Raw genomic sequence first — 22,753 nt, 5'->3', positions numbered from 1 at the left:
CATATGCACTTGCTTTAATGTAAACAGCAAATAATTTGAGACAAATCTTGACCCAGGTTAGTCTCCTCTAGGGCTGCGCTCTAATTTTCCAGAGCAAATTGCATAGCACAAATGCAATAGAGTTAAAACACCACATCCCAAGTGTACTTGAATTATGCTGCGTGTAACTAGAGGATATTGCTTTATAAAAGTTAAGTCGCTGCAGTCATTCTCCCTGTCCCCAGTTGTAACTACCACCTCACACCACTCTTTCAAGCAACACCATGTGAAGGGTGTGGTGCCAGGCCCAGCTATCTCTACATTATACCGTTTCAGCTTCCAGATCTTTAGACACAATACAAGGGAATTTATTCCAGAGAGCATCTCAGTTACCTGCTTAAGGTAAAAGCTGCAACTCAGGGTACTTCTTCACCAAATTACTCCTCTGTATGAGCTGCTAGGGCTTAGGACAATGCCAACAGAGTGTAACACAAGCAGCCTATGTCTGATGCTGTATTAATTTGTAGCATACAATCTGAGCAATGGCCTTATGCACAGGCAGGTCCCAGTCTTAAAACTGTGAAAGTACCTCTTTTTACCTGCTGTTGTATTTGATGCAGTCATGACTGCCTGGGGCAGTATCTTCTGTGGACATTAAGGATCTGAACAGATAACTGTCATACTGTTTTCTTTCCTAAAGCTGGGACTAGACCTCAGTCAGCTTACTTACCCACCTTTGTTGATTCACCAACGGAGAAGCAATATGTGCATTTGCTACAACAGATCTTACTCTAGATAAAAGCACTGAATCACAGAAGATGCTAGCTACTCTTCAAAGGGCAGGATGGTCCAGTCAGTGCTGTTCTTAACACCTGCCACAGCAACTGGTAAAGGGTCATCAATAGTACAACAGTAAAAACAAATAAGCAACAATAATCACATGTGGTCAAAGGTCTGATTTTTAATATAAACTATACACCTAGCATCCATGATTCTTCAGTGATACAAACATGCTTATGGAAGAAAAGGAATCTGGTGCCTTCTAGCAGCTCCTCAGAACCTCCTCTTGAACAGTGTTTATAACAAAGTTAGGTTGTTAGCAGGGTACGAAGGTTTAATTCTTAAAGGGCAATGAGGGACTGAAAAAACAGTTGTCTCTCTATTTACACAGGCAGGATTTCTGTAACCATCTTTCCATTTTAAATATGTCAAAAATGCAATTTGCTGCTTTTCTAACAGCTATGAAAACAGTGACAAATATGGCAAAAAATGCAGATAAATATGCATACTGCAAATTTTGTAATACCTTTTTTCCCCTACTAAGACAGTTTACTTATGAGGAAGCATTTCATTTTATTTCACAAGTCTCTGCAAACTACTTACATGAAAAATATTCAAAAGACAGTCCTTTTGAATACTCAATCACCAAGAATTACATGTGAAGTGTAGCTTTTGTATGGAGGTTAAGACTTTCCACATAAGAACAATACTGCAATCCTCCTTTATAACAGAAGGGAACAGAATATTAGAATGCTATTCCTAAAACATTCTTCATTTTAAAGTAACTGTTTCATTCATAAGATTGTTTTTAAATGAGTTCTTCTGAAAGCAAGCTTTCAAAATCATCCAAAATGAGCTTATATATGCATGCTTTGTTTTCATTGCTAAAGTCTTTGATGAACACTACTCAGGTCCTATGGTTTGGGTTTGTGTGAAGCATGATGAAGATTCTGAAAAGACTTTTTTTGAATTATCGAAGAAGCCGCTCAGCCTCCTTGCACTTGCTTTCCTTCGTTTTCCTCAGTAATGCCTGTTTTATAGCATTGATCTTTTCATCAAGTTCAGCCAACGAATAGTTCTGCTAAAAGAACAAAATAAAAAGTAATTATTTACATCTTGTAACTGCTAGAGTAGTGGCCTAGCATTTGATACTTGAGGTCATTGCATATTGCACTAAATGACAGAAATACTTTTGAAAAATTGTGTGAATCTTGCCTCTCTCTAAAAAAAGAAAATAATAAACTTGAAAGAAACTGACAGTCCTAATCATGGATCAATATATCCATGCTATTTCCATTAGATGCTTGATCTGTTAATCAAAAAATAAATAAATAAAACCCTTTGATGGTAAAACATTGGAGCAGACTACCTAGAGCTCACAGAACAGAGCTTTACAACTCAAGTTTTGTTGTGTGGTTTGTTTTTTTTCCCCCATCAATTTCCTCTGTGTCCATGCGAAGTGACATGGTTGTTGACCACCTTTTACATAAGAAAAAAAGGTCATCAATTTCTTAAAAATATTTTACCCTACAGAAGTTTTTTTCTGGTGCAAGTAAGCCTACTTCCTCAAGCCTTATATGGCTCACATTCCTTTGTAAGTGTTCTCCCCAGTCATCTGTCTTCAAGCATGACTAGCAGCAGACTGTGGCAGTTATGGTACCATTTTCACTATGGAGAAATTCCCTCTTGTGTTAATGTATTCTCTGATGTGATACTGGTATGAAAACAGCAAGGCTCACTGACTTAACTTTCTATCTCCTATAATGTCAGGTCTTGCTGCAACACTTCTGCTGAGACAGCAATTTCCATTTTTATCGTCTCTTAATAAACTGATAAAGTAATTAAAAAAAAATTACTAGGAAGGTGATTAGAATTCACGAACTGCTTGTTACCCCCAGCATGATTAGCATCTATTATAGAGTTATTTTATTCCATCATCTTTCTAATTGTTGAAAACAACAAGTAACCCACCCTAGTACAGACTTGCAGAAGGCTCGTTTCACTGTCATCCATTAACTTTTTCTCTATCCTGCCCTTTCTTTAGCAGCAAACTAGCCCACAATAATGCAGCTATTTTTGTGAAGTCAGACATTTGCTTGGTAGAACTTCTGATTAATTCTCTCTCAAAACATCCTAAACTGAAGGTAAACAAAAGTTAACAACACTTACATGCGGAGGTTGAACCTTTCTCCTCTTGCCAGAACAGCTCTAAAGAAAAAACATAATCAAAACAGTCTTAATGTTGAGTTGACAGAGTTCAGATAAGTAATGCTGAAATCTACAGAGCCTGTAACTATGCTGACAAGAGTCTTAAAAGTACAGAAAGAATTGTGACTACCATTCCATGAGTTAAAGAAACCTTTTTATGATTAAGTGTACTCTGGACCATGAGAAATACCGCTGGAGAGCAGTCAGAAGTTGTTGAAACTTCTCTGTGCTTGGCAGTCAACATATTCACCAACAACTTAACTGGAGCTTCTTTCAGTAAAAACAAAAATCAATATCCAGCTTTTGAAACCATCAATATTTTTCTCTCTAAGATTTTCTTGTATCCACACCAATATTTAAGTAAACTTTGGACAAAAAAAAAAAAAGCTAATTACTCCACAATACTAATCTTGCCTCAGTAACCCCCCCACCCTGGTCCCCATAATAGAGATGATCATAAAGTATTTTCCAAGGGAATTTCAGCATATGAAAGTACATGTTTTTTAACGTCTAGTTTACAAGAACTTGAAGGAATAACCTTACAGAAAAATGACTTTATTGGTCTCTACCATGGGAAAAAGTGAAAAAGAATGGTATTATTGCTGTTGACTTTTCAATGCTGACTCTTCTTTGGCTGGTCTCAAGGGAGAATATGTAAATTCAAGTATGATCAACAGAAACTTTCTTATTGATTATTACATAAGGAAAGAAGGAAGAGCAAGATACCAGATCAAAAATTTCTGCAGCCAAGCAGAACCTCATGTAGAAAACACTACTGTTCTCTTGCTCTAATCTCCACTGGTGAATGAAGGATAGAACCTACTATTCAGAAACAGACAGAACTCAGCCTGGAAACCAGCAACAAAGAAACTGGAGTCATAGAATCATACAAAACAAGACAAGTGGTTTACCCTCTCATCGTACTAGAACAACTATTTTATATACCTGATCTTTAGTAATCAGATCATGTACAGAAGCCCAAAGAATTGCAGCTGATTTTTTAAGCCATTAATGATTTGTATGAAGATCTAAACTTTAGTCAATTTTCTTGTCATCAGAAACACTTCATATTTTAAGGGGACAAAAAAAAATCCATCCTCTATAAAATAGTTCTTACAAATTAGTTAAGCTCAGGTAGCTACATTTATTTTTTTCAAACAAAAACTGTTTTCTTTCAAATGAGAAATGAGGCAGAAATACGACCTTACGGAAATTGTCCCCATGAAATATAACTATTGTATCAAGCCAGAGCTGTCTACCCATTATTTTTCTGTACATCAAACATTTAAGCACAGAAGCCCAAAATCCATTTAGGTATAGTAAAAGAATGAGAGAATTTCTTACTACAGATTGAAAATATTCAGGAGATAGTCCTTCCAGCTCAAGGATTTTATCTTCAAGCTTCTTAATTCTCTGATAAATATCTTTTGGTACAGGACCACCTAAATATATCAGTACGAATGAAAAAAAAAATTAAAAAAAAAAAAATCAGGAAAAGCACTTGAATAGCTTTTTTTTTAATTAAAAGACTGCAAGTTTTGACTTTGAGTCCTGCTACCAACCAGCAGCTGGAACAAAATGAGTGGCTGGGAAAATAAAAGGGAAATGTAATTAACATAAATCACAATAAAACCTCGTTGGTAAGCCAGTACAATCCATGAAGGCAACAGACAACTTTATACACATGGTTGAAAGAATGTCTCAGAAGGTCCCTGGAACAACAAATGATCACTTTCACAATGCCAAACGTGCCAGATGCCACCTCAAAACACAGTGGCAAGAGGAGGGTGCAGACAGGATGGCAAGCCACACATCAATTCAGCTTTGATATGTAAGACTGAAGTGAAGGAAGCCTATCTCCACCAATCATCAGAGAGGCTAGAGAAGAAGTATGAGTTGTGATTGACAAAGAACAACATTTGCCTGGGTATGGATGGGAGAAGTAGGAGTGGGAAATGTGTATGGAGAATGGAGTAACAGAAATTTAAAACAAACAAACAAAAAACACCACCACCTAAACCCACTTGCTGTTGACAGCTATATTACAGAAGCCTGGGCTTGTTTCCCCACATAACAGAAGTGATCAAAAGATCACCTTTAGAAAGCATCTCATTTATGCTCCATAGTATTCTATAAACTGAAATCACTGTTTAACAGAACTATTGGGTATTCCAATTGGAATTGGTTCTGATCAGTAGCGACAATCAAGGCCTTTGTAAGCTTTTTCTTCTTCTCTTGACACCCCTTTCTGTTTCTTTCTAGGTCTGTTATATAAGACAGTTCTGTTCCACGAACTACTGAAAGAAGCACTAATGTTGTTGAATTCTTTCTTTTTTTGCCATTCATCTATTTCCTTGCTTCAAACAGACAATTTTTTAGGTACCTTCTCCCTCTGTTCTGCTCTCTATTCTATTCATCACTCAACCGCTACTAATTAAATTCAGCAAACCTCTTGTTCTTCTTAATATTGCTGGCCCTTAATTTAAAGAGCAAAGGACAGTACTAGCACTAAAAGAAATAGTTCTGAAAAACAACTAGTAAGTCAAGAACAACTCTCAGTCATCATAAATTAAAGCTAGGGAGTAGTTAGCTGAGGTAGGTTACCTGCTTAAATGAATACTTTTTGCACAGCTGCTGGGGAAGTAACAAGTTATCTCACAGCCTTTCCCAGAAATGCTGACTTGGACAGGAGCTGAGCTGGAATTGCACACTTTCATCCTCTTCACCCCTATACTTTAGGGGTGTTTTAGGGGTGTTTAGGGGTATTTTAGCTGATTCATTCTTTCAAATAAAATTATGCCATCTCTTGTAGGCACAACCTCGAGGCAAGGATCCCTCCTTACCTATCCCTGATATGCATTAACTCCAAAGCTACTACATTTGTAGCTTTAATGCCCAGCAGCCACTTGCAAATTCTATTTCTGCACGCACAAAAAAATTATTTTTGAGGAAGCGCAGCTAAGCATCAAGCTCTGACTGTTGCCTCAACAGTATCAAGGAGCATCTACTCTCCTCTCTGCCTCAAGACTGATGCAGTATGCATTCACAGGAATCCAGTGGTCTAGTCACTATTCACTATATTCTAGAGAATGAGGTGGCATCTATTCAGTTATTTAAAAGACAAAAAAGTCAGCATGTGCCTGCAGTGTGAAGTGTACAACATTCACATTAAGAGGTAAGGATCTGGATTTCTACTCTGTTTTGAAAACACCTTCAAGAAAAATACAGATTCCTCCTGGATGAGTACTTTATGGATTTGAATTCTAGAAAACGGGGCTGGGATGAGCTACATTTAAGAAATCAGTAGTGTGGTGGCTAGAGCATTTATTTTAGTGAAAGGTGTAGGCTCATGTCCGTATGGCTAAAGGAAATTAGTGACAAGGAGCTTCACACGTTCTAGGAAATGGACTATCACAAGCCTCTCAGATAACCAAATTTCATGAATCATCCACTTTTAGGAAAAGGTCTCAGGTGGTGTTTTTGCTTCATCCTATCCAGAACCCACAGGTTGTCCACAAAGCAAGACTGAGTCCTGACCTCAGCTTTTCCTTTTCAACAGGTAGAAGGCAGAAGGGCTGCAATGGCTGTGGAGAACCTCTGTCCAAATTCCAGACTGTTTTAAATCCCACTGAAGTACTTCTCTCTCCTTGGCTACCACTTGAAGCTTAAATTTATTAACTCAGCAACCTAGTCTGGACATAAATCTGGATTCCATTTTGCACATAAGATCCTAAATATTAGATTGTAGTACTTGGAGGGACTAAACTCTTTAGTGGATCTAGCCCACTGCTTTTACATTCACAGAGCTTATAGACTTGCCCATTTTTAGTACAGTACTAACTGTAGTAAAAACTGGCACACCAATGTCAAAATTAAAATGTAGTACAAACCTGTTTGTAACCGTAAGTGTGCTTCAATATTTTGCAATCTCTCCTCAACAGCTTGGTTTCCACAATCATGAATGGGTACACTGGCTTTATGACTGGACCCATGTGCTCCTTCAAATCTAGTCTGAGGCCCATATGTATTTACTACCCTAGAAACTAGGTAAAGAGAAAGAAATTTAACACATATGCACTTGAAACATCAACATATGTGTAGTTAAAACAAAAATTATTGTTAAACAATTAATATGCCATTAAAATGTGAAAAGCTGTGTTAAATCTATTTCACAACTGTCATATTTGAAGGGTTCCTCACACACTGAGATCAAAGGTCCTTATTTTTATATATGAGTAACTAAACAAAAAAATTAGCAGTTTATATTTGCAAAGGAAAAACAATCATGCATTCATGCAGAATGGCAGTATGAAGAATTTGTCATCAGCTGCAGATGAATAGCAGAAAAATAGGTATCTGTCAGTAGTTGCATGTGTGAACTGTTGTGAATGCAAAGACGCCAGACCTAGTATTACAGAAAGCACCAAAAGTACATGCAGTTGAGGGAAGATGTACGACCAGAAGCACTGTCAGTTAAAAAAAAAAAAAAAAGAAACAAAAACTACTGAGAGAAGTTCTTAAAGATCCTTAGCTTTAACTCACTTCCCCATCCACTTGCTCATGAGACTTTTTAATGCTTATACCTAGCATTGTGCTCCACAGAATTTTTCTGAGTTTCTCAAAAATGGAAGAGAGGATTACTTCCATTCTTGGATTTTGTTTTAATACCTGAGTAACCTGTGTACAAGCAATCTTTTATAAATAACTTTTGCTGGATAATCATTTCTACACTATTTAATCTTTTACAAAAGATAGTGCCATGGTAACTTTGTTCTCCAACCTGTCACTTCCCATAAATTTGTCTCAGAACTTTCACCATATCCCCAAATTATTTTCTAACTCAATATAATTACACTGATTAATGGAAAATAAGAGATTTTTTTTTTTTTTTTAATAATGTCAATTCCTTAACTGGACTGCTGGTTTCACCTTAGAAAAAAATTGCAACGAATCTTACAGCTTCCCTGTCATGCTTTATATTTTGCATCTTTGCTATCAGACAATGATAACAGGCTACTTTGTTTTGGTATTCAGTGCAAAACCAATAGTCTAGTGAGGAAGTTATGGGATTGAAAACCTTGGAGAAGCAAGGGAAGATCTAGAAGTATTCGTTACAGTCATAAATTAATTTGTTAAGTTTCCATTTTTAAGCACTCTATAAAAAGATTCTAAGCCAAAATTTATCAGTACTGTTCTATCTTGACTTTCTTAATAAATGGGTATTAAAATAGTTGCTTACCCTTTATATGGCTTTTAAATCCAGGATAAGGTGTGAAAATTGCATCTGTTCTGGCACAGCTATTTTCTAAATAAATAATAGTACCAATAATGAAAAGAGTGAAATCCTGATTGTGTATTTATAATTTTAAATATCAGTTTAGAGACTTTAACAAATCTAATTAAAATTTTTACAACAAAAACATCAGAAATAATTCATTCATTCCACAAACATTTGCTCATGAATAATTTCACACACTTGCATGGATCAGATGGTTTAACTGGAGAAGTCACTTATACGAATGTATGCACATATATATGTGTGTGTGTGTGTATATACACACACACAGAGGACCAATTTTTTTTTTTAAAGAAAACAAACAAACAAAAAATTGTCACTGCACTCTTCTAACTTGTTTCTTTCTTCCTGCAAAGAAGTCCTTTCCTTGCTTACCATTGCTGTTCTGTTTTTATGTCGTTTCTTGAAACTTTTTTCCTCATATTTTGGACTGGCTTAATTTACTCATCAGAATCCTATTTTCATCTTCCTGCATTTATTCTGATGCCTGTGACTTCTTTAATTTGCTTAGCTGTAAAAACCTACTGTATAGGCCATCTTAATTTATTCAAATGTTTATATTTAAATATCTGTTCATATACACCAAAGGTTTACAAGTATTTTATTATGGTTGAACATACAAAGGAAGATCTTGTCATTTCTTCTGTACTTAATTAATAATTTTAGGAAGCAGTATATTACCAGCTAGCATCTCCTACTAGACTGTAGATGTCATTTTCATTCCAACTAGTATTCAAAGAGTTAAACTCTCTTCATGTAAAACTTGTGGAACAATACGCTTTGATCTCTATCTAAAAGCATTAAGTACATCACAGAGACAATGCACATCTGGGTTCACAGTTACATAGAAAATCTATGTCTCTTTACTACTTTTATATACGTAAGTGTCTTCACTGTTAAGATGCATTTGGTTACACAGACACTGTCTGTGCTAATGGGATCCAGCCTAACAGATGGATTTAAGACTGGTCAATTGTGCAAGGTGGTATATTAAAAATACCAATAGCATGAGATACATCGAAATACAAGAGTTAGTTATTCTAAGTAGCTTGCAATTCACAATGATTAAAAAAATATTTCTTTGTAATACTTCAACTAGCATTAAATTAACTTCAACTTCAAATATGCCATTCCCAAGACATTTCCGCATTGTGATTCTGTTAACTTTGGAAGGAACATCTAGCTAAAACACTGAGAACAACAGCTGCAAAAATCATCTGATTTAATATCACAGTTCTTAAAGCAAACACAGTAATATCTGTAATCTTTCTGTATGGAATCCATTAAACATTGTCATCCAGTAAATAATAATTTTTGTTTTTTTGGTCCATCCGGCAGCATCTACAGTGCACGTGCATGTTCTTAACTTTAAAGAAAAGTTACTCTTAAAATAAAGTTCTGTTTTAAATATATAATGTTATCTTAAAAAAATAATAAAAACAATAATAAAAAAACTTAAATTGCTATGAAGATGAAAGTCTGGCCAGCCAGTTACCTTGATTACAATCAATAACATTGCAAAATTCCCTGACATTATTTTCATTGATCTCAGCTTGTTTCCTCTCGATGAAGGCTGATATCCGCCTGTCAATCTGTAGGTAATAAACATGATGGCATGTATCTCCGTCATTCTTTAAATTTAGAATCTAGATTTATTTATTTAGGCAAATCACTTACTTCTGCTTTTCCAGCTTTTATTTGGACCACCTCTGGATCAAAATTAATATGAGCATCCTTCAGATCTCCCAAGTCATAACTTGCATACTTTTCTTCAGTATGAGAGTTATCATCATAAATGTTTAAATTTGTTTCACAAGTTTGGCCTTCTGTTTTACCTGCAGGTTCAACATGACCTATACCTTCCTCTTTAATCAATGGCTGGAGTTTTTCTAAAAGAGGCTGAACAAAGAAAATGGTATGTTATAGTTAAAGGGAAAAAAAAAGAAAAAAAAGTCTAGTATTATTATAATTTCTGAAACAGACCAACTGAAATAATTTCAGTAATTGTAACATCTGCCTCCGACAGAGAACGGTAATTAAAATAAAAATAAAAATCTATAGTTAGAAATACTACACACATCATGATTTTGGCCTTCTTGACCTGCGTCTTTTAGAGGTTTGTATAGGGAAACTCCCAAATTTCTGAGAAAATCTGTCTGCTACTCATCTGTTGGTAGCTAAATCAAAGCTTCAATCGTTGGCACCAATGCCACTTAATTAACATGTCATTCAAATGCCTACTCAGAACAGTAAGGCTTAGTATTTTTCCTTCTTAACACGAAAGCTAATGCTTTCACACTGTAAAGCCTTTACTTTATCACCACAGCACTACATTCTCCACTTGAAACTGCAGTTGCCGAAGTGAATGAGAGAACACAGACATAAAATATATAGGTATTATCCAGAGCACATGCTTTTCTTGACATGGTTGATTATCTACTTAGGTCATGAAATTAAATGAGAGAATGCACTTACATTTGTAGCAGCAAAATAAATGCTTATTATTCTACTGCAGTAACTCTTACATGTGATGTAAAACAAGACCTTGCTGTATATAGAAAAGTCACATACCCCCCCCCTTTTTTTTTTTGTTTTTACCAGTTTCATCTAATCTAAATTTTAGCATTTCTTTTCCCTCTGGAAATCCACAACTCATTTATTTATTTTTAACCACAACATGATTTTTGCTAGTCATTTCCTGAAATGGAATCATATTTCTCCATTTGACTGTAAGAACACCACAAGTAATTTGTATTTTTATTTAACTTGCTTATTTTTTCTTTGTATTTATTCCACCAAAGACTTCTTATGTCTGGGAAACATGAAGGTTTTTTGTTATACTTGGAGAGAAGCAAATACAGAAACTTCTTTTTTTTTTTTTTTCCACCCTCTCAAAACTACATACTTGAAATAATTCATTGACTAGCTGAAAGGAAAACAGATATTCAAATCCCCACCTTTGACACATTGACTGTCAAGGTCAAAACACTGTTCAGTTACCAGCTGAACACACCCTCTCCACCATACAACTGAATTCTAGATACTTTTGACAGGGTTGGAAAGTTTCAAACAGTCAAAAGAAATGACAGTAATGGTGACTGGCTACTTGGCAAGATGAGACATTAATGTCAAAGAAATTACTCTTAAAAAAAAAAAAACCCTACGCTGAAAATATATTTAATTGCAGTAAGACACTCCAGGATGTGTCATGCTGGGATAATGCCACTTCTTGAACCACTGAAAGCACTCCATGAGCCTCAAAACTCACCCAACGCATGGAATCATTATCATAGCATGACACACACCTGCCGTGTCTTATTGCTTAATTATAACCCACCATAGATGGAAATGTATCACATTTACAATGCAAGTCTAGAAATCAATGAGGCTGCATTTATTCAGCCTGCTCACCTACAGTGGCTATTCCCACCACTAATCTGAAAAATCTGCGAATACCTATGAAGCATACCAGGATCTCAAGTGTATAATACTTGTGAACCTTTTTTTTGTTGAACATAGCAATAAGATCAAAACAACTAAAATTTTACAGTTTAGATAATGTAACTACATCCAGTTTTTGTCCACTTTAGTCAAGTTGAATGTATCCAACGAAATGTTTACCTGCAAACATAAAATATGCTGCTGAAGCGCACTAAAGAGCAATGTTGGCTGAAGTGCTGATGTGCTTTGAAGCTTGCTCCAGTCGATTACAACTTTCACGATATCATCTCCAAGGTTAAGCTTCAACAGAGCAAAAGAAACACCACAAAAAAAGTATGTTGTATTAATGTCACAAAAATATACATGAGTTCTACAGGACAACAATTACACTCAATCTCATATAGATCCCATTTTATGTGGTTACAGGGGATAGGTTTGACATTAATTATAATTCAAACAGCTGCCATTTTCAAAGTAAACTAGTATTTGTGGAGTATGTTAAAAAAAATAGAAAATCCTAACGACCTAATCACAATTTCACTGTGTTAATTTGAGCTTTAACTTTGGTCAATTCTCTATTCAATTAATCCTTGTACTAAAACGTGCTGTTTTTGTTAATCACTCAAATCTTTTTTTAAAAGATGACAGAACCAGCGATAGGAAGAAACATGCACCCAGTGCGGCAGCACCCTGTAAACTCATGTATTTTATTCTTAAATGTGCAAGACTATATATCAGCCTGTGCGAACAAGGTCTTGATGCTGCATCGTTTGTACTTGTTGCTAATCCAAAGCAGGCTTTACATTGAGATTACCAGCGTTAAAGTCTTTACAAAATCAAACAAACTCTAGACTATACAGCACAACTGCCAAACCTATTTCTAAATCACAGTTTTCCTTTATACACGTTCAGAACAAAATAACAATGCTGTTGTCTTTGCTGAGGAATGGCAGCACTTAACTCCCAAAACAATAAAGAGAAATACATGTAGGGAATCTGAAGTTGTATGCTATAAGCCAAAAATAAAATCTGAGTTCTTAATGCAAAGCTGATTGTTAATAATCACTAATGAATTATGTACTTACACACACACACTTGTCATTATTTGTTACACTAAAGCTCTTCTCACAAAATCTGGAAATGACCAACACTTTCATTTTCCTAAGCCAAGCAGGTTGCTTTCCAACCAGACAACCCCCAAGTGATCTCCCAGTTTATAAATACATATAAAACTCTTGTTTAAAATCAGCAGGACCTACAGGTACCCTGTTTCAGATGCAGAATTCACAAGTCTGCACATTTGTATATGTAAAAAAAATTAAAAAATTCAGGCAGATGATGAAATTGACCTTTAATATGTGGTCTAAAAATGGCTACTTCAAACAGTATCAAATATTATGGATACACACACGTGTATGTACTTGTTTCCTGAATCCACAGCTCAGCACATTAGGAAACAGTGGAAATAAACACGAGAATGCTTCCATTACACTGAAGGAAAGTTAATGGAATACTATAGTGCTCTACATTAGTTTCAAAACCAGGCAGCAGCATAATAACTTTGTACGTAAAGGACCTCCAGTCCTGAACCTTCACTCTTTAGTCAAACAACAGCCTCGTTAAATCCAGTGTTAGAATCCAAATCAACTACATAGTAAAAGAGATGGGAGATCTACTGACCTTTAGAGGCCAAAACAAAAACAAAACAAAAAAAAACACCACTAGTGGAATAGTGAACAAACTTGCATTTTTTTTTCTATGCACTACAAAATAGCAATTGATCATACCATGTTTTTATCTGGCTAGGTATATATTTTAGATAAACAGTTTTTAAATAAAGAATAAACCCCTCTTGCAACCAAACATGTTTCAAATACAGTGCAGTTAGTTTTCTCATTGTTTCACATCCTTCTACCTATAAGAACTGTGAAAAGCAGCCTTATAAATTCTGTGATTTGATAACTTCAAAGCCTTCGTAGGTTTACAGCTGCACAGTCTCTTCTGTAGCAATCTACAAGAATGTAAGTTATTTCAGCCCTTTGAAATTGTTTTTATGAATGACACTAATTATCACTCGGGGCTTAAAGAACTTGGCAGTCATCTTGGTTTTAAGAGTTGTTATCCCCAGATCTCCTAGTCACTGCTGCAAGTCACTGCTCTAGTAAATAAAAATCCTATGCCAGAATGATTCCTGTTTACAGTGCAAGTGGTTAGCACAAATCTAACTTAAGCCACTGTGATAGGCTTGGCATATGTTCCACCTCTCTAGACAAGGGAGAAAGAGACCAGCAACTTTAGTCAAAAGTGCAAGATGGATTACTAGGGTGGGTAAGCTAGTAAAACACCACGGTTAAATCTAACAGAACTCAAGTGCTGGCAGACAAGTGTAACTGGACAACAGGACAAAATCATGAGTGGGCAATTAAAACTCTCTTCAGCTAAGATAGGCCAACCAAACCCTACCTGCTCATAGTTCAATGCAGAGTACAGTAAAATGGGATTGTTTATATTGTCATGGAAAGAAAACACTTCAGACACCAATAATGACAATTTCTTTCTACACCATAACTACTGCTGCTCAACTGAAGGGATGTAGCAATTCTAACATGAAACTGTTTTATTGCCCCAAACCTTCAAACCACTATCTAATTTCAGGAGCCTGAGCTTGCTTCTACTGCCTTCACAGAACCGCTTACATGCTTCCACAGTAGAAAAGGATTTAATCTGTAAATTATTTAGGGTAATGATTAAGTTGTTACTGAAACCTTCTCTGAACGTAGGCATTGGCAACCTGCTCTAGGTGTTCCTGCTTGCGCAGGGGGGTTGGACCAGATGCTCTCCAGAGGTCCCATCCAACCTAAATGACTGTGATAAGGGCCTCCCATCACTACTCTCACATCTACTAAATAATTCAGTACCACTGAAACCTGAAACAGGTGATTCAACCTAACGTACCACGGAGCAAAGCCACTCTTAAGCACTTTGTGCCTGATTATACATTATTACATCAACGCCCAGATCAAGCTCCCAATCGTTTATTGTCATTCAACCCACAGTGACTCTTCGGTAGCATTTCAACTCAGAATGTTCGATTTTTAAGAGACCGCTACTAGGCAGCACCCGGCTGTCCGCCAAACCCCAAAGCTCTCGGCGCCAGGGGATCCCCCTCCCCCGGCCCGCCCCTCACTCACCTGCCCCGCCAGCCCCACCACGGAGCGCAGGGCGCTGCTCGCCACCTCCGAGGCCGCCAGGTCGGCGCCGGCCCCCGGAGCGCAGTCGCCGGGCTGGAGCGGGCTGGGCGCTGCCGCCGCCGCCGCCATGACACCGGGCCGGGCCGTGCCCCGCCGCCAGAGCCGTCCCCGGCGTCGCTGAGCGATGACGAACGCCTCGGGTGGCCCTGCCGCCGGCCCCGCCCCTGCGAGTGATGGACGGTAGCGGCAGCCAATCGAGGGCTGCGCTGCTGATCCGGGCGGTGCTGAGGGGGACCGGGCGACGCGGGGCTCCTGGGCCGGGGGCGCTGTGCCCAGCTCTGAGAGGGCTGAGGTTGGGGCAGCTGGGCCCGCGGTGGGGAAGCAGCCGCAGGTCTTGCTGTTCTGGTCCCCTGTACTACAGGGAAGGAAGGACACCTGTGTGCCCACCCTGCGGTGTCTCACTTCCCAGCATGTTGAGCATATGGGTTCCCCAAGTCTGAGGAGACTGAGAACCCTAGAACCATAAAGGTTGGAAAAGCCCTCCAAGATCATCTCGTCCAAACATCCCCCTACCACTGATATCAACCCTTAAACCGTGGCCCCATTTCCCTAAGCACCATGCCTGACTGCTCTTTCTGAGAAGAAATGTCTCCTCATTTCCAACCTGAACCTCCCCTGGTGCACTGTTAGTCCATTCCTTCTTGTCCTATAACAAGCTAGCTCAGCTTTTGCTCCTCTCTTACGCTTCCCTGGGACCTTTAAGCTGTTCTCAGCTCAGGTCCGTTGCCACACAGATAGAAGACCATCTCAGTTTTTGCACAATGTGTGTTCAGCCAGTGGTGTGGACTCCCCTCCGTGTGCTGCTTTGGCACCTATGGTATAACCAGTCTTTCAAGCCTGAACTGCAGTTACACCCTCTCCCTGCAAGGTCAACTCATTCCCTTGCCCTTCTTTTTGCCCCCGTGCTCCTTCAGGTCCTTAGCTGCCTCCAAAGGGCTGTCAGCATGGGCACGTGGCAGGCACTTCTAGCAGTGCCTTGACTGAGTGCTCTTTCGTGGAGGGAAGGATGTGTGTTACTTCTAAGTGTATCAGATTAGTGCACTTGTTTCAGCTGTGCCTTGACTCTTCAGTTTACAGCAAGGTTGTTTTTTCACTAGACCACAAGGAGCAAGTTTGTCAGAATACTCTGTTTATAGGACTTGCAAAAATATTTGCTCAAACACAGTCTCAACTTGCACTTTTCATGCCAGTTGTAGTAATTCAGAACATACATCATTAGTAAGAAGCAACAGAATGTTAAGGGTAAGAGAAAATCCAGACAAGATGGACAGAGGATACCCTCTGACCAACCAGATGTATGGTTTCATTTTCATATTGTATTAGACCTCCTGAGTTTTTGAGAAAGCACTGTGATCTTTGGTTTTATTTCATTTCCTGTCCTGCTACCCTTGCTTTTTTTCTAGGTGATGCTGAAATTCCAGCAGCCCAGATAGTGGTTTTCTATCTGCTATGGTTGCCTTAAGCTTTTGGGAGATGGCAATATTTCAGAACTGTATGTGATTGTGAAAGTTTTCTGGAGCATTCACCAAAAGAGAGAGCATTGCTCAGTTCCAGAGGAAAATAGTTGACTTCAGAGCTATGATTTACAAACATATTTCATGTTGAGATTTTTTTTTTACAAAAATATCTTACCTAAACTGAGCTAGATTGCACTTGGCTGGATTCAGATGATGTGAACCATCATGTCTTCTGTTAGAGAAATAGTAATGATTCATGTTGGTACAGAGCACACAGAATTTCTTCCTGTTTTTTTTCTGTCTCGAAAACCTTGACCCATGTTGCAGCTGCTAGCTGAATAAATTTATCACCTGAAATTCCACAGATTATGTAATGCATTATGCAAACATGAACAGAAACAGTAATAATCCAGTGATTTAAGAGATTAGAAAGATGAGAGCATGTGAGAAAATGAGAGCAGAGCAAAAAACATACAGCTAAGACAAACTGTGTTAAACGTTCATATCTAATGGGGAAGACAGACCAGAGAAGAACAGTTCCAAGAGATGATTATATGCTCACTGCATGTAGTGCGCAGTGAAAATGAATACACTTGCAGTCGCCTCTGGCAGTAAAACTGGCCACAGTAAATCCAGGCCTCGCATAAAGACAGAGGAAATTACATGGCATGCTCACTAAAGCTGATGAAACAATACAATATTGGAAGCTCTCATTGCTGGAAAGATACTGTTCATTTGCAGGGAATTTGTAGAAAACTGGCAAAAAGTGGACTGCCGGAGATAGAGATACTAGTCTCCAAGGAAGGATCTGAAGATTTTAATATGTATAACTTGGCAACAATGGTCATTTTCAAATATTTTAATGATGTGACTACTGTGGGAAGGAAAAATCTGGAACTGCTTTGAACAATGAGGGATAGAGTTATCGGGGTAAGATTAAATTTTCTGCAGCTTTGATCCCTGAAATTGATATCTGAGACATATAAAAGCCCCACAACTTGAAAAATATAAACATCAAAACATTCAGCTGCTCAATAACAACAACAAAAGAGTGAAAATAATTTTGAAGTAAAAAAAGGATTTTCTTTTGGTTTCTGGACTCTCTCTCCTTTTAATGTGGTTCATAAAATAATAAAGATATACAGCTCTTTCCAACTCCAGGTGCTTTTAAGGACTCTAAAATGCCAGTAGATTTTAATAAGTTGTCACAACTTGTGTTTGCTGATCACCATAATTACTAACACTATTTCTTCTGCTGAGCATGGCATTAAACATATTTTCTGAATTTAGCCTTTAATTTTGTCCCTAACTAACACCCAAAGAAAGGTGGGTGCTTTGCAGAATGTAGCAGTGTTTGAGGTTTGTTGTGCTAAAGAGTGAAGTGCTGAGCTAAGGAGCCTGTGTAACATACAAGCAGAATTTTTTCCTGAATTGAAAAGCTCATTTTGCATACTTTTGCTTATGTCAGCTATAGCACCATGGAAAGGCAAAAGAGACAACACTTCAGGAAAATTAAACTGAAATTATCTGAAGCTTGAAAGACAAAAACAATACCCTGAATTCTGCCCAGAGCCCCAGGAAAGTGGTGCAGTTCAGCACTCACTGCTGTAAATGTAGTGTTTTCCTTAATATCCAGATTATCAGTGCTGCTCCAAATCATTTCAGGTTATAAATAGAAAATTGATAGTAGCCTACTCGTTGGATTAAAATAGAATAGCACATAACAAAGTCCCCTCCAGAATAAAAGTTTATTTATTTTTCCAAGCATTAATTTCAGAAGAAGAGCCCTTATTCTGTTGCTGCCTGGGTACCCAGGAAAAGGCATCATTCCAACCAATGGAGTGATTCAGTCCTGGTTCAACAAGATGCTTAAGCTGGTGCCTAAATTTATGCAGTAGCCCTAAAATGTAGCCTGCTTCACTAAAATGTAGCCATGTGCTTAATCACTTCATCAAATATCAAATCAATTCATTGTCAAATAGGAACTGTCTTCCTTCAAAGCAAACATCTTTGCTGACCTTTTGGTGTTTCTCTCACTGTATCAATATTAAAAAAGCCCTATTCAGACAGGATTGGAATGGGATTTGTGTGAAAAGCCCTGTGGGAAATACAGCCGTGATGTATTTGCATTCAAAGGGGTGGAAAAAGGAAAAAAAAAAAAAAGAAAAAAAAAAGATAACCCACAAACTTATCAATGTCTTATATTTATTACTAGCAGTAATTTCATAATTCCTAACAAAATACAAAATCTTCATGCAACTGTTACCTGCTTCATATTAATGTCGTTACCCTACCGTGCACTTAGATGCATGACTCTTCCTCTCGGAATCCTACTTTTGTTTTACCCTTGATGCTTTCTAATAATGCTCTATGTTTTGCTTTATTTTGGTCATTATTGTTCATGTCTTTGTTTAGTAGTTTTCCTAACATATTTAAGTTTTATCTTCCTTGCCTGCCCCCTTCTTTCTCGATTCATTGGCAAATAACTTTTACATACTCTGTAAAATTCTTCATTTCATTAATTCAAATCTTATAAAATTTAGGATCAAGAACTGACCTCAGCAAGGCCCAGCTCAACAACTCTTCTAAGAAGACGTTGAACTATTATTAGAATCATTCTGTGTGTGGAAATTTAGATTTCTATAGTTGGAAAGGTTTGATTGTAAACCTCCTTCCTATAATTTCCTTTTGAAACTCTAACATGAAAGTAAGGAAGGTATCATGCAGAGGAGGTATCTATGCTCACAGTGTTTCACTTGTCTGTGAACTGTCAGTAAATTGACACAAGCATTGTGAAATTAAGCACTTATACCTGAAGATATAATAAGAATTAATAATTTTCCACTGCATTAATATGTACATGCTGCACATATTATATATTTAACTCAGGTTTAATGGGATGCTTGAAAATCTATATTTAACAGGAAAACAGGAATATAGCACATTTACTTCAGAGAAACTTTAAGTTTTGGGAATCCTTGATTGCTGAGTGCTTGATTTTAAAAGCTGTAGCTTGCATCTTTATTAGTATAATTGGACTATTATTTTAAAAGAAATAATAGTGATAGGTGCTTCAGAATATTTAAAATGGAGTTCTTCAGCTGTGTTATATACAAGTTTTTCAGATCAGCTTAGATGGGAGCCAAATCCTTTGCATACACTCTTCCTAGCATTTTCTGCAGAACTATGAAGCTGCTGAAATTTAAATTTACCTCCTGCTTCAGCAGTTTAGTTTATACATTTTTATAGCCCAGTAGCTGGACAATTGTCATCCACTAGACTGCATCTGCCATTATTGGTCTGATCAGTCATTCAGTACCCATTCAGGCTCTTGACTTCAGGAACCAGGTCCGGATCTGAACTTTGATATGAGATTCATGAACTGATGGTTGAAATTAGGGGCCTATATTACATAGTTGAGTTGAGCTTCTCAAGACAGGCTTAAGAGGTTAATATATCCATATTACAATGTAAGATGGGCACCTAAATCCTTTAGGCTCCTCTGGAAATATCATCCTGTCTTCATACCACCTGCAGTATTCTTCAGCTTCTACATCTGTATGAGTAAATACATAATGCTCTATTTTTGATATAAAGTACCTATAAAGTTATTTGAATGTTCTCCATTGTATTATACTAAACAGACAAAACAAAAGATCACACTCATCTTTACACTGTCAGTATTTTTTTTTAATGCAGAAGAGGCATTTGTTAGTAGGGAATATGGAGTCTTTGACATTTTGGGTCCCAATCCTTCAGTGAAACTAGCCGTGCACCTGCTTACTTTGTGCACAAATCATTCTAATGAATTCTAAAGGACTATTCATGTGCATAAAGCTAAGCCTGTGTGTAAAAGCTTTTGCAAGACTGGGCCTAGGTTGTAAGTTTGATAATGACCTGAGACTGATTCAAGGGAGAACAAGCAGTCTTTTTTAAATGTTGAGAAGTGTAACTCCAGTTCAGCTGAACAGGTATGGGCAATTCTAAGAAACCTTGTACTACAAGAAACTGTCAAAGCTGACCAAGAAAAAATGACAATGGGTATCCCAAGTCTTTTTTTCATTTACATTTTATGATACCTCATTTTCCCTAAATCTTTAAAACTCTTGGCTTCAGCTTAATTTCATTATGGCAATGAATTCCATTTGAATAACTTTATTGCAAGAGCTCAGGATCTTTCCTGTTTAAAATTCATATAAACATATATATTTATTATTTTTACATATGTGTAGCTTGTTTTAAAGAGTAGATCTGGTTAGAGAATGATAATTGTGAGAAATCATAACTGTGCTCATTGCTTTTGGAGAAGGCACTGTTCTATACAGAAGAGTGCAGAAGAACTTTCTTTGTTCTTACCCTGACAGCCTCTTGCTTCTGCTGCATGTGCTTTGTGTTGTGCTGCAGCAGTTTGTGTTCTCAGAGGCTGCTCCTCACCTGCAGGAACATCTCAACAACATCAGGGTGATTCCCATGATTATGATACATCTCCCAAAACCTTTTTCTCAGTATTATTTCTGGGAGGTGCTTACATCAGGAACTTCCATAGAAAATGATAGATATTTTTTCATGTCTTTAACATTAAACATTCAGGCAGTGCTACCAAAATCACCTTTTTTTTTTTTTTTTTTTTTTTTTTTTTTTTAACTGACTGTAAGAAATCAAGGAGATTACATAAATGTAAGCTAAATTCCTACCTGGGGTTACAGATTTTGGCATTTAATATTCTGAGTGTATGAAACAGACATGTTTATGTGCTGTCACAAAAGAGAAACATCCTTTTTTGCATAAAGCTAACTGTGATTGTTGTCTGATCATGATCAGACAAGTAGCCTTTAGATAATACCAACTGTGAAATGTCGCTTGTTACACTCACTGAGCCTGGTTTACATGTATCATGAAGATGAAGATGTTATGATAAAGTTGGCACAAAGGAGAGAACAACTTGTAGCTTAATCAACTTTTGGTCATACTGGTCCACAAGAAAACTCCTGTTTCCCCAGTTAAAGGATGAATTTAATAACCTTGGCCGGGTGAAGAAGTGAGCATATCAGCCATGGAAAAAAAATCATACCAAAGATGCAGTGAGTGAAGGTGATGGTCCTGGGACCACCACTGCTGGCTTTGTTCTAGCTGTTGGCTTTAGGGACATGACAGAACTTTTGCTCAGTTTGATGCAATAAAAAGAAGGAAGAAGATAGCCCTTATAAGGCCTGGTGTTCATCCTTTGCCACTCTAATTATTATTTAAACAAAGATAAAAGTTATGGAGTTGGAGAGTATTTTGCCATTTAATAATTTAGCAGTTCATGCTGAAGTCTCCTTTATGTTCTTTCTGTTTTTATGCAGGCACCCTAGAAGATGGACATTTGACAGGCCACAATAGACTGCTCCTTTCCCAGGTATCTCCTGCTTGTTTCCTTTATCTGTGAATAGGAAATGGCTTAAAGGCACCTGTGTTATGAAGGTCCCAGGGGCAGCTGCCTGACTAGTGAATGCCTGATTATGTGTTAACATGCTTTGTCAGATATTGGCAGAATCTGTTCTCTTCTTTTGCCTTTTCAGCAAGGGTGCCATTGACAGACTGGCTACCCATTTATAGAAATGTTGTCCATCAAACTGTGAGGAAGGACAATGGTGTTTTTCTGTGGCCAGTGACTGTGGGAAACTTTTCTTTGGCTATTCAGGCAATTTTTGTAGCTTGCTCTGAAGAGGAGAGACTGATGAGTGCAAAAAGTACAATTAAGCAAAGCCAGACTTCAATTGAAGGCTGTAGTGTAGTCTGCTGTTCTCATTTTTTTATTTGGAAAAAAATCTATGGGTTTTCACATTGCTGTGTGGCATTCAGCGGGGGGCTATTACAATCCTAAATTTTTTTTCTAGACCACCTAATTCTAAGTAAAAATTAAATGTAATGAGAGCCACTTGGAGTTCTGAATATTTTAAAGCATAATTCCCACAGAAGGGATTCGACCTAAACTGCAGAGAGCATCAGTTGGCTAATTATAGCTGCATTTTATATTACAGCAGGTGTCAGATGCAGTCATCTCAATAAAGTCCACATAATACTCTGGAAAATAACAAAAGCTTTTCTTTGAATGTGGGTACTAATTTCTGCTAGGTGTCATATGAGCTCTGATACTTCTTATTGGCGTTAACAAGAGCACTGCAGCACTCAAACATGCTTTTTGCTTAGGATGAATTGATACTGTAAAGCACTTGCTAGTCAGCCTTGGCAGATGTCAGTAGTTAATACTAGTGTTGCAGAGGTTGGTATATAATGCAGAGTCTTATGTAAATACTTTTAGATGATGAGCTGGTTTTGCGAATGAGTATGAGCTGCAC

General features: G+C 37.4%; 1 protein-coding gene and 2 long non-coding RNA genes across 4 annotated transcripts in view; 2 read left to right on the top strand and 1 right to left on the bottom strand.

The window, feature by feature from the left end:
* The window catches only part of LOC311438243, a 114,760-nt gene that overhangs the window by 25,016 nt on the left and 66,991 nt on the right, over nucleotides 1-22,753 (top strand). The window contains exon 2 of the long non-coding RNA XR_014694024.1: nucleotides 21,758-21,810. This is a non-coding gene — a long non-coding RNA (uncharacterized lncRNA). The remainder of the gene's footprint in view (nucleotides 1-21,757; nucleotides 21,811-22,753) is intronic.
* Nucleotides 921-15,053, bottom strand: MBIP (MAP3K12 binding inhibitory protein 1). Of its 2 annotated transcripts, none has more exons than XM_084522415.1 (9): nucleotides 14,896-15,053; nucleotides 11,885-12,004; nucleotides 9,941-10,162; nucleotides 9,759-9,855; nucleotides 8,207-8,272; nucleotides 6,858-7,010; nucleotides 4,312-4,409; nucleotides 2,929-2,967; nucleotides 921-1,840 (listed from the first exon to the last, which is right to left on the bottom strand). In XM_084522415.1, the coding sequence occupies exons 1-9, from the start codon at nucleotides 15,022-15,024 to the stop codon at nucleotides 1,730-1,732; spliced, it is 1,035 nt and encodes a 344-aa protein (XP_084378541.1). In that variant the 5' UTR covers nucleotides 15,025-15,053; the 3' UTR covers nucleotides 921-1,729. The 2 variants fall into 2 exon arrangements, with proteins under 2 accessions (XP_084378541.1, XP_084378542.1); XM_084522416.1 differs by having other exon boundaries at nucleotides 921-1,837.
* Nucleotides 10,099-13,445, top strand: LOC311438244. Its single transcript, XR_014694025.1, has 2 exons — nucleotides 10,099-10,178; nucleotides 12,346-13,445. It is a non-coding gene; the product is annotated as an uncharacterized lncRNA (long non-coding RNA).

The sequence above is a fragment of the Aythya ferina genome (genome assembly GCF_964211825.1).
Source record: "Aythya ferina genome assembly, chromosome: 5".
Taxonomy (NCBI): domain Eukaryota; kingdom Metazoa; phylum Chordata; class Aves; order Anseriformes; family Anatidae; genus Aythya; species Aythya ferina.
Note: the sequence above shows the minus strand (reverse complement) of the source record. Positions and strands in the feature narration are given on the sequence as shown.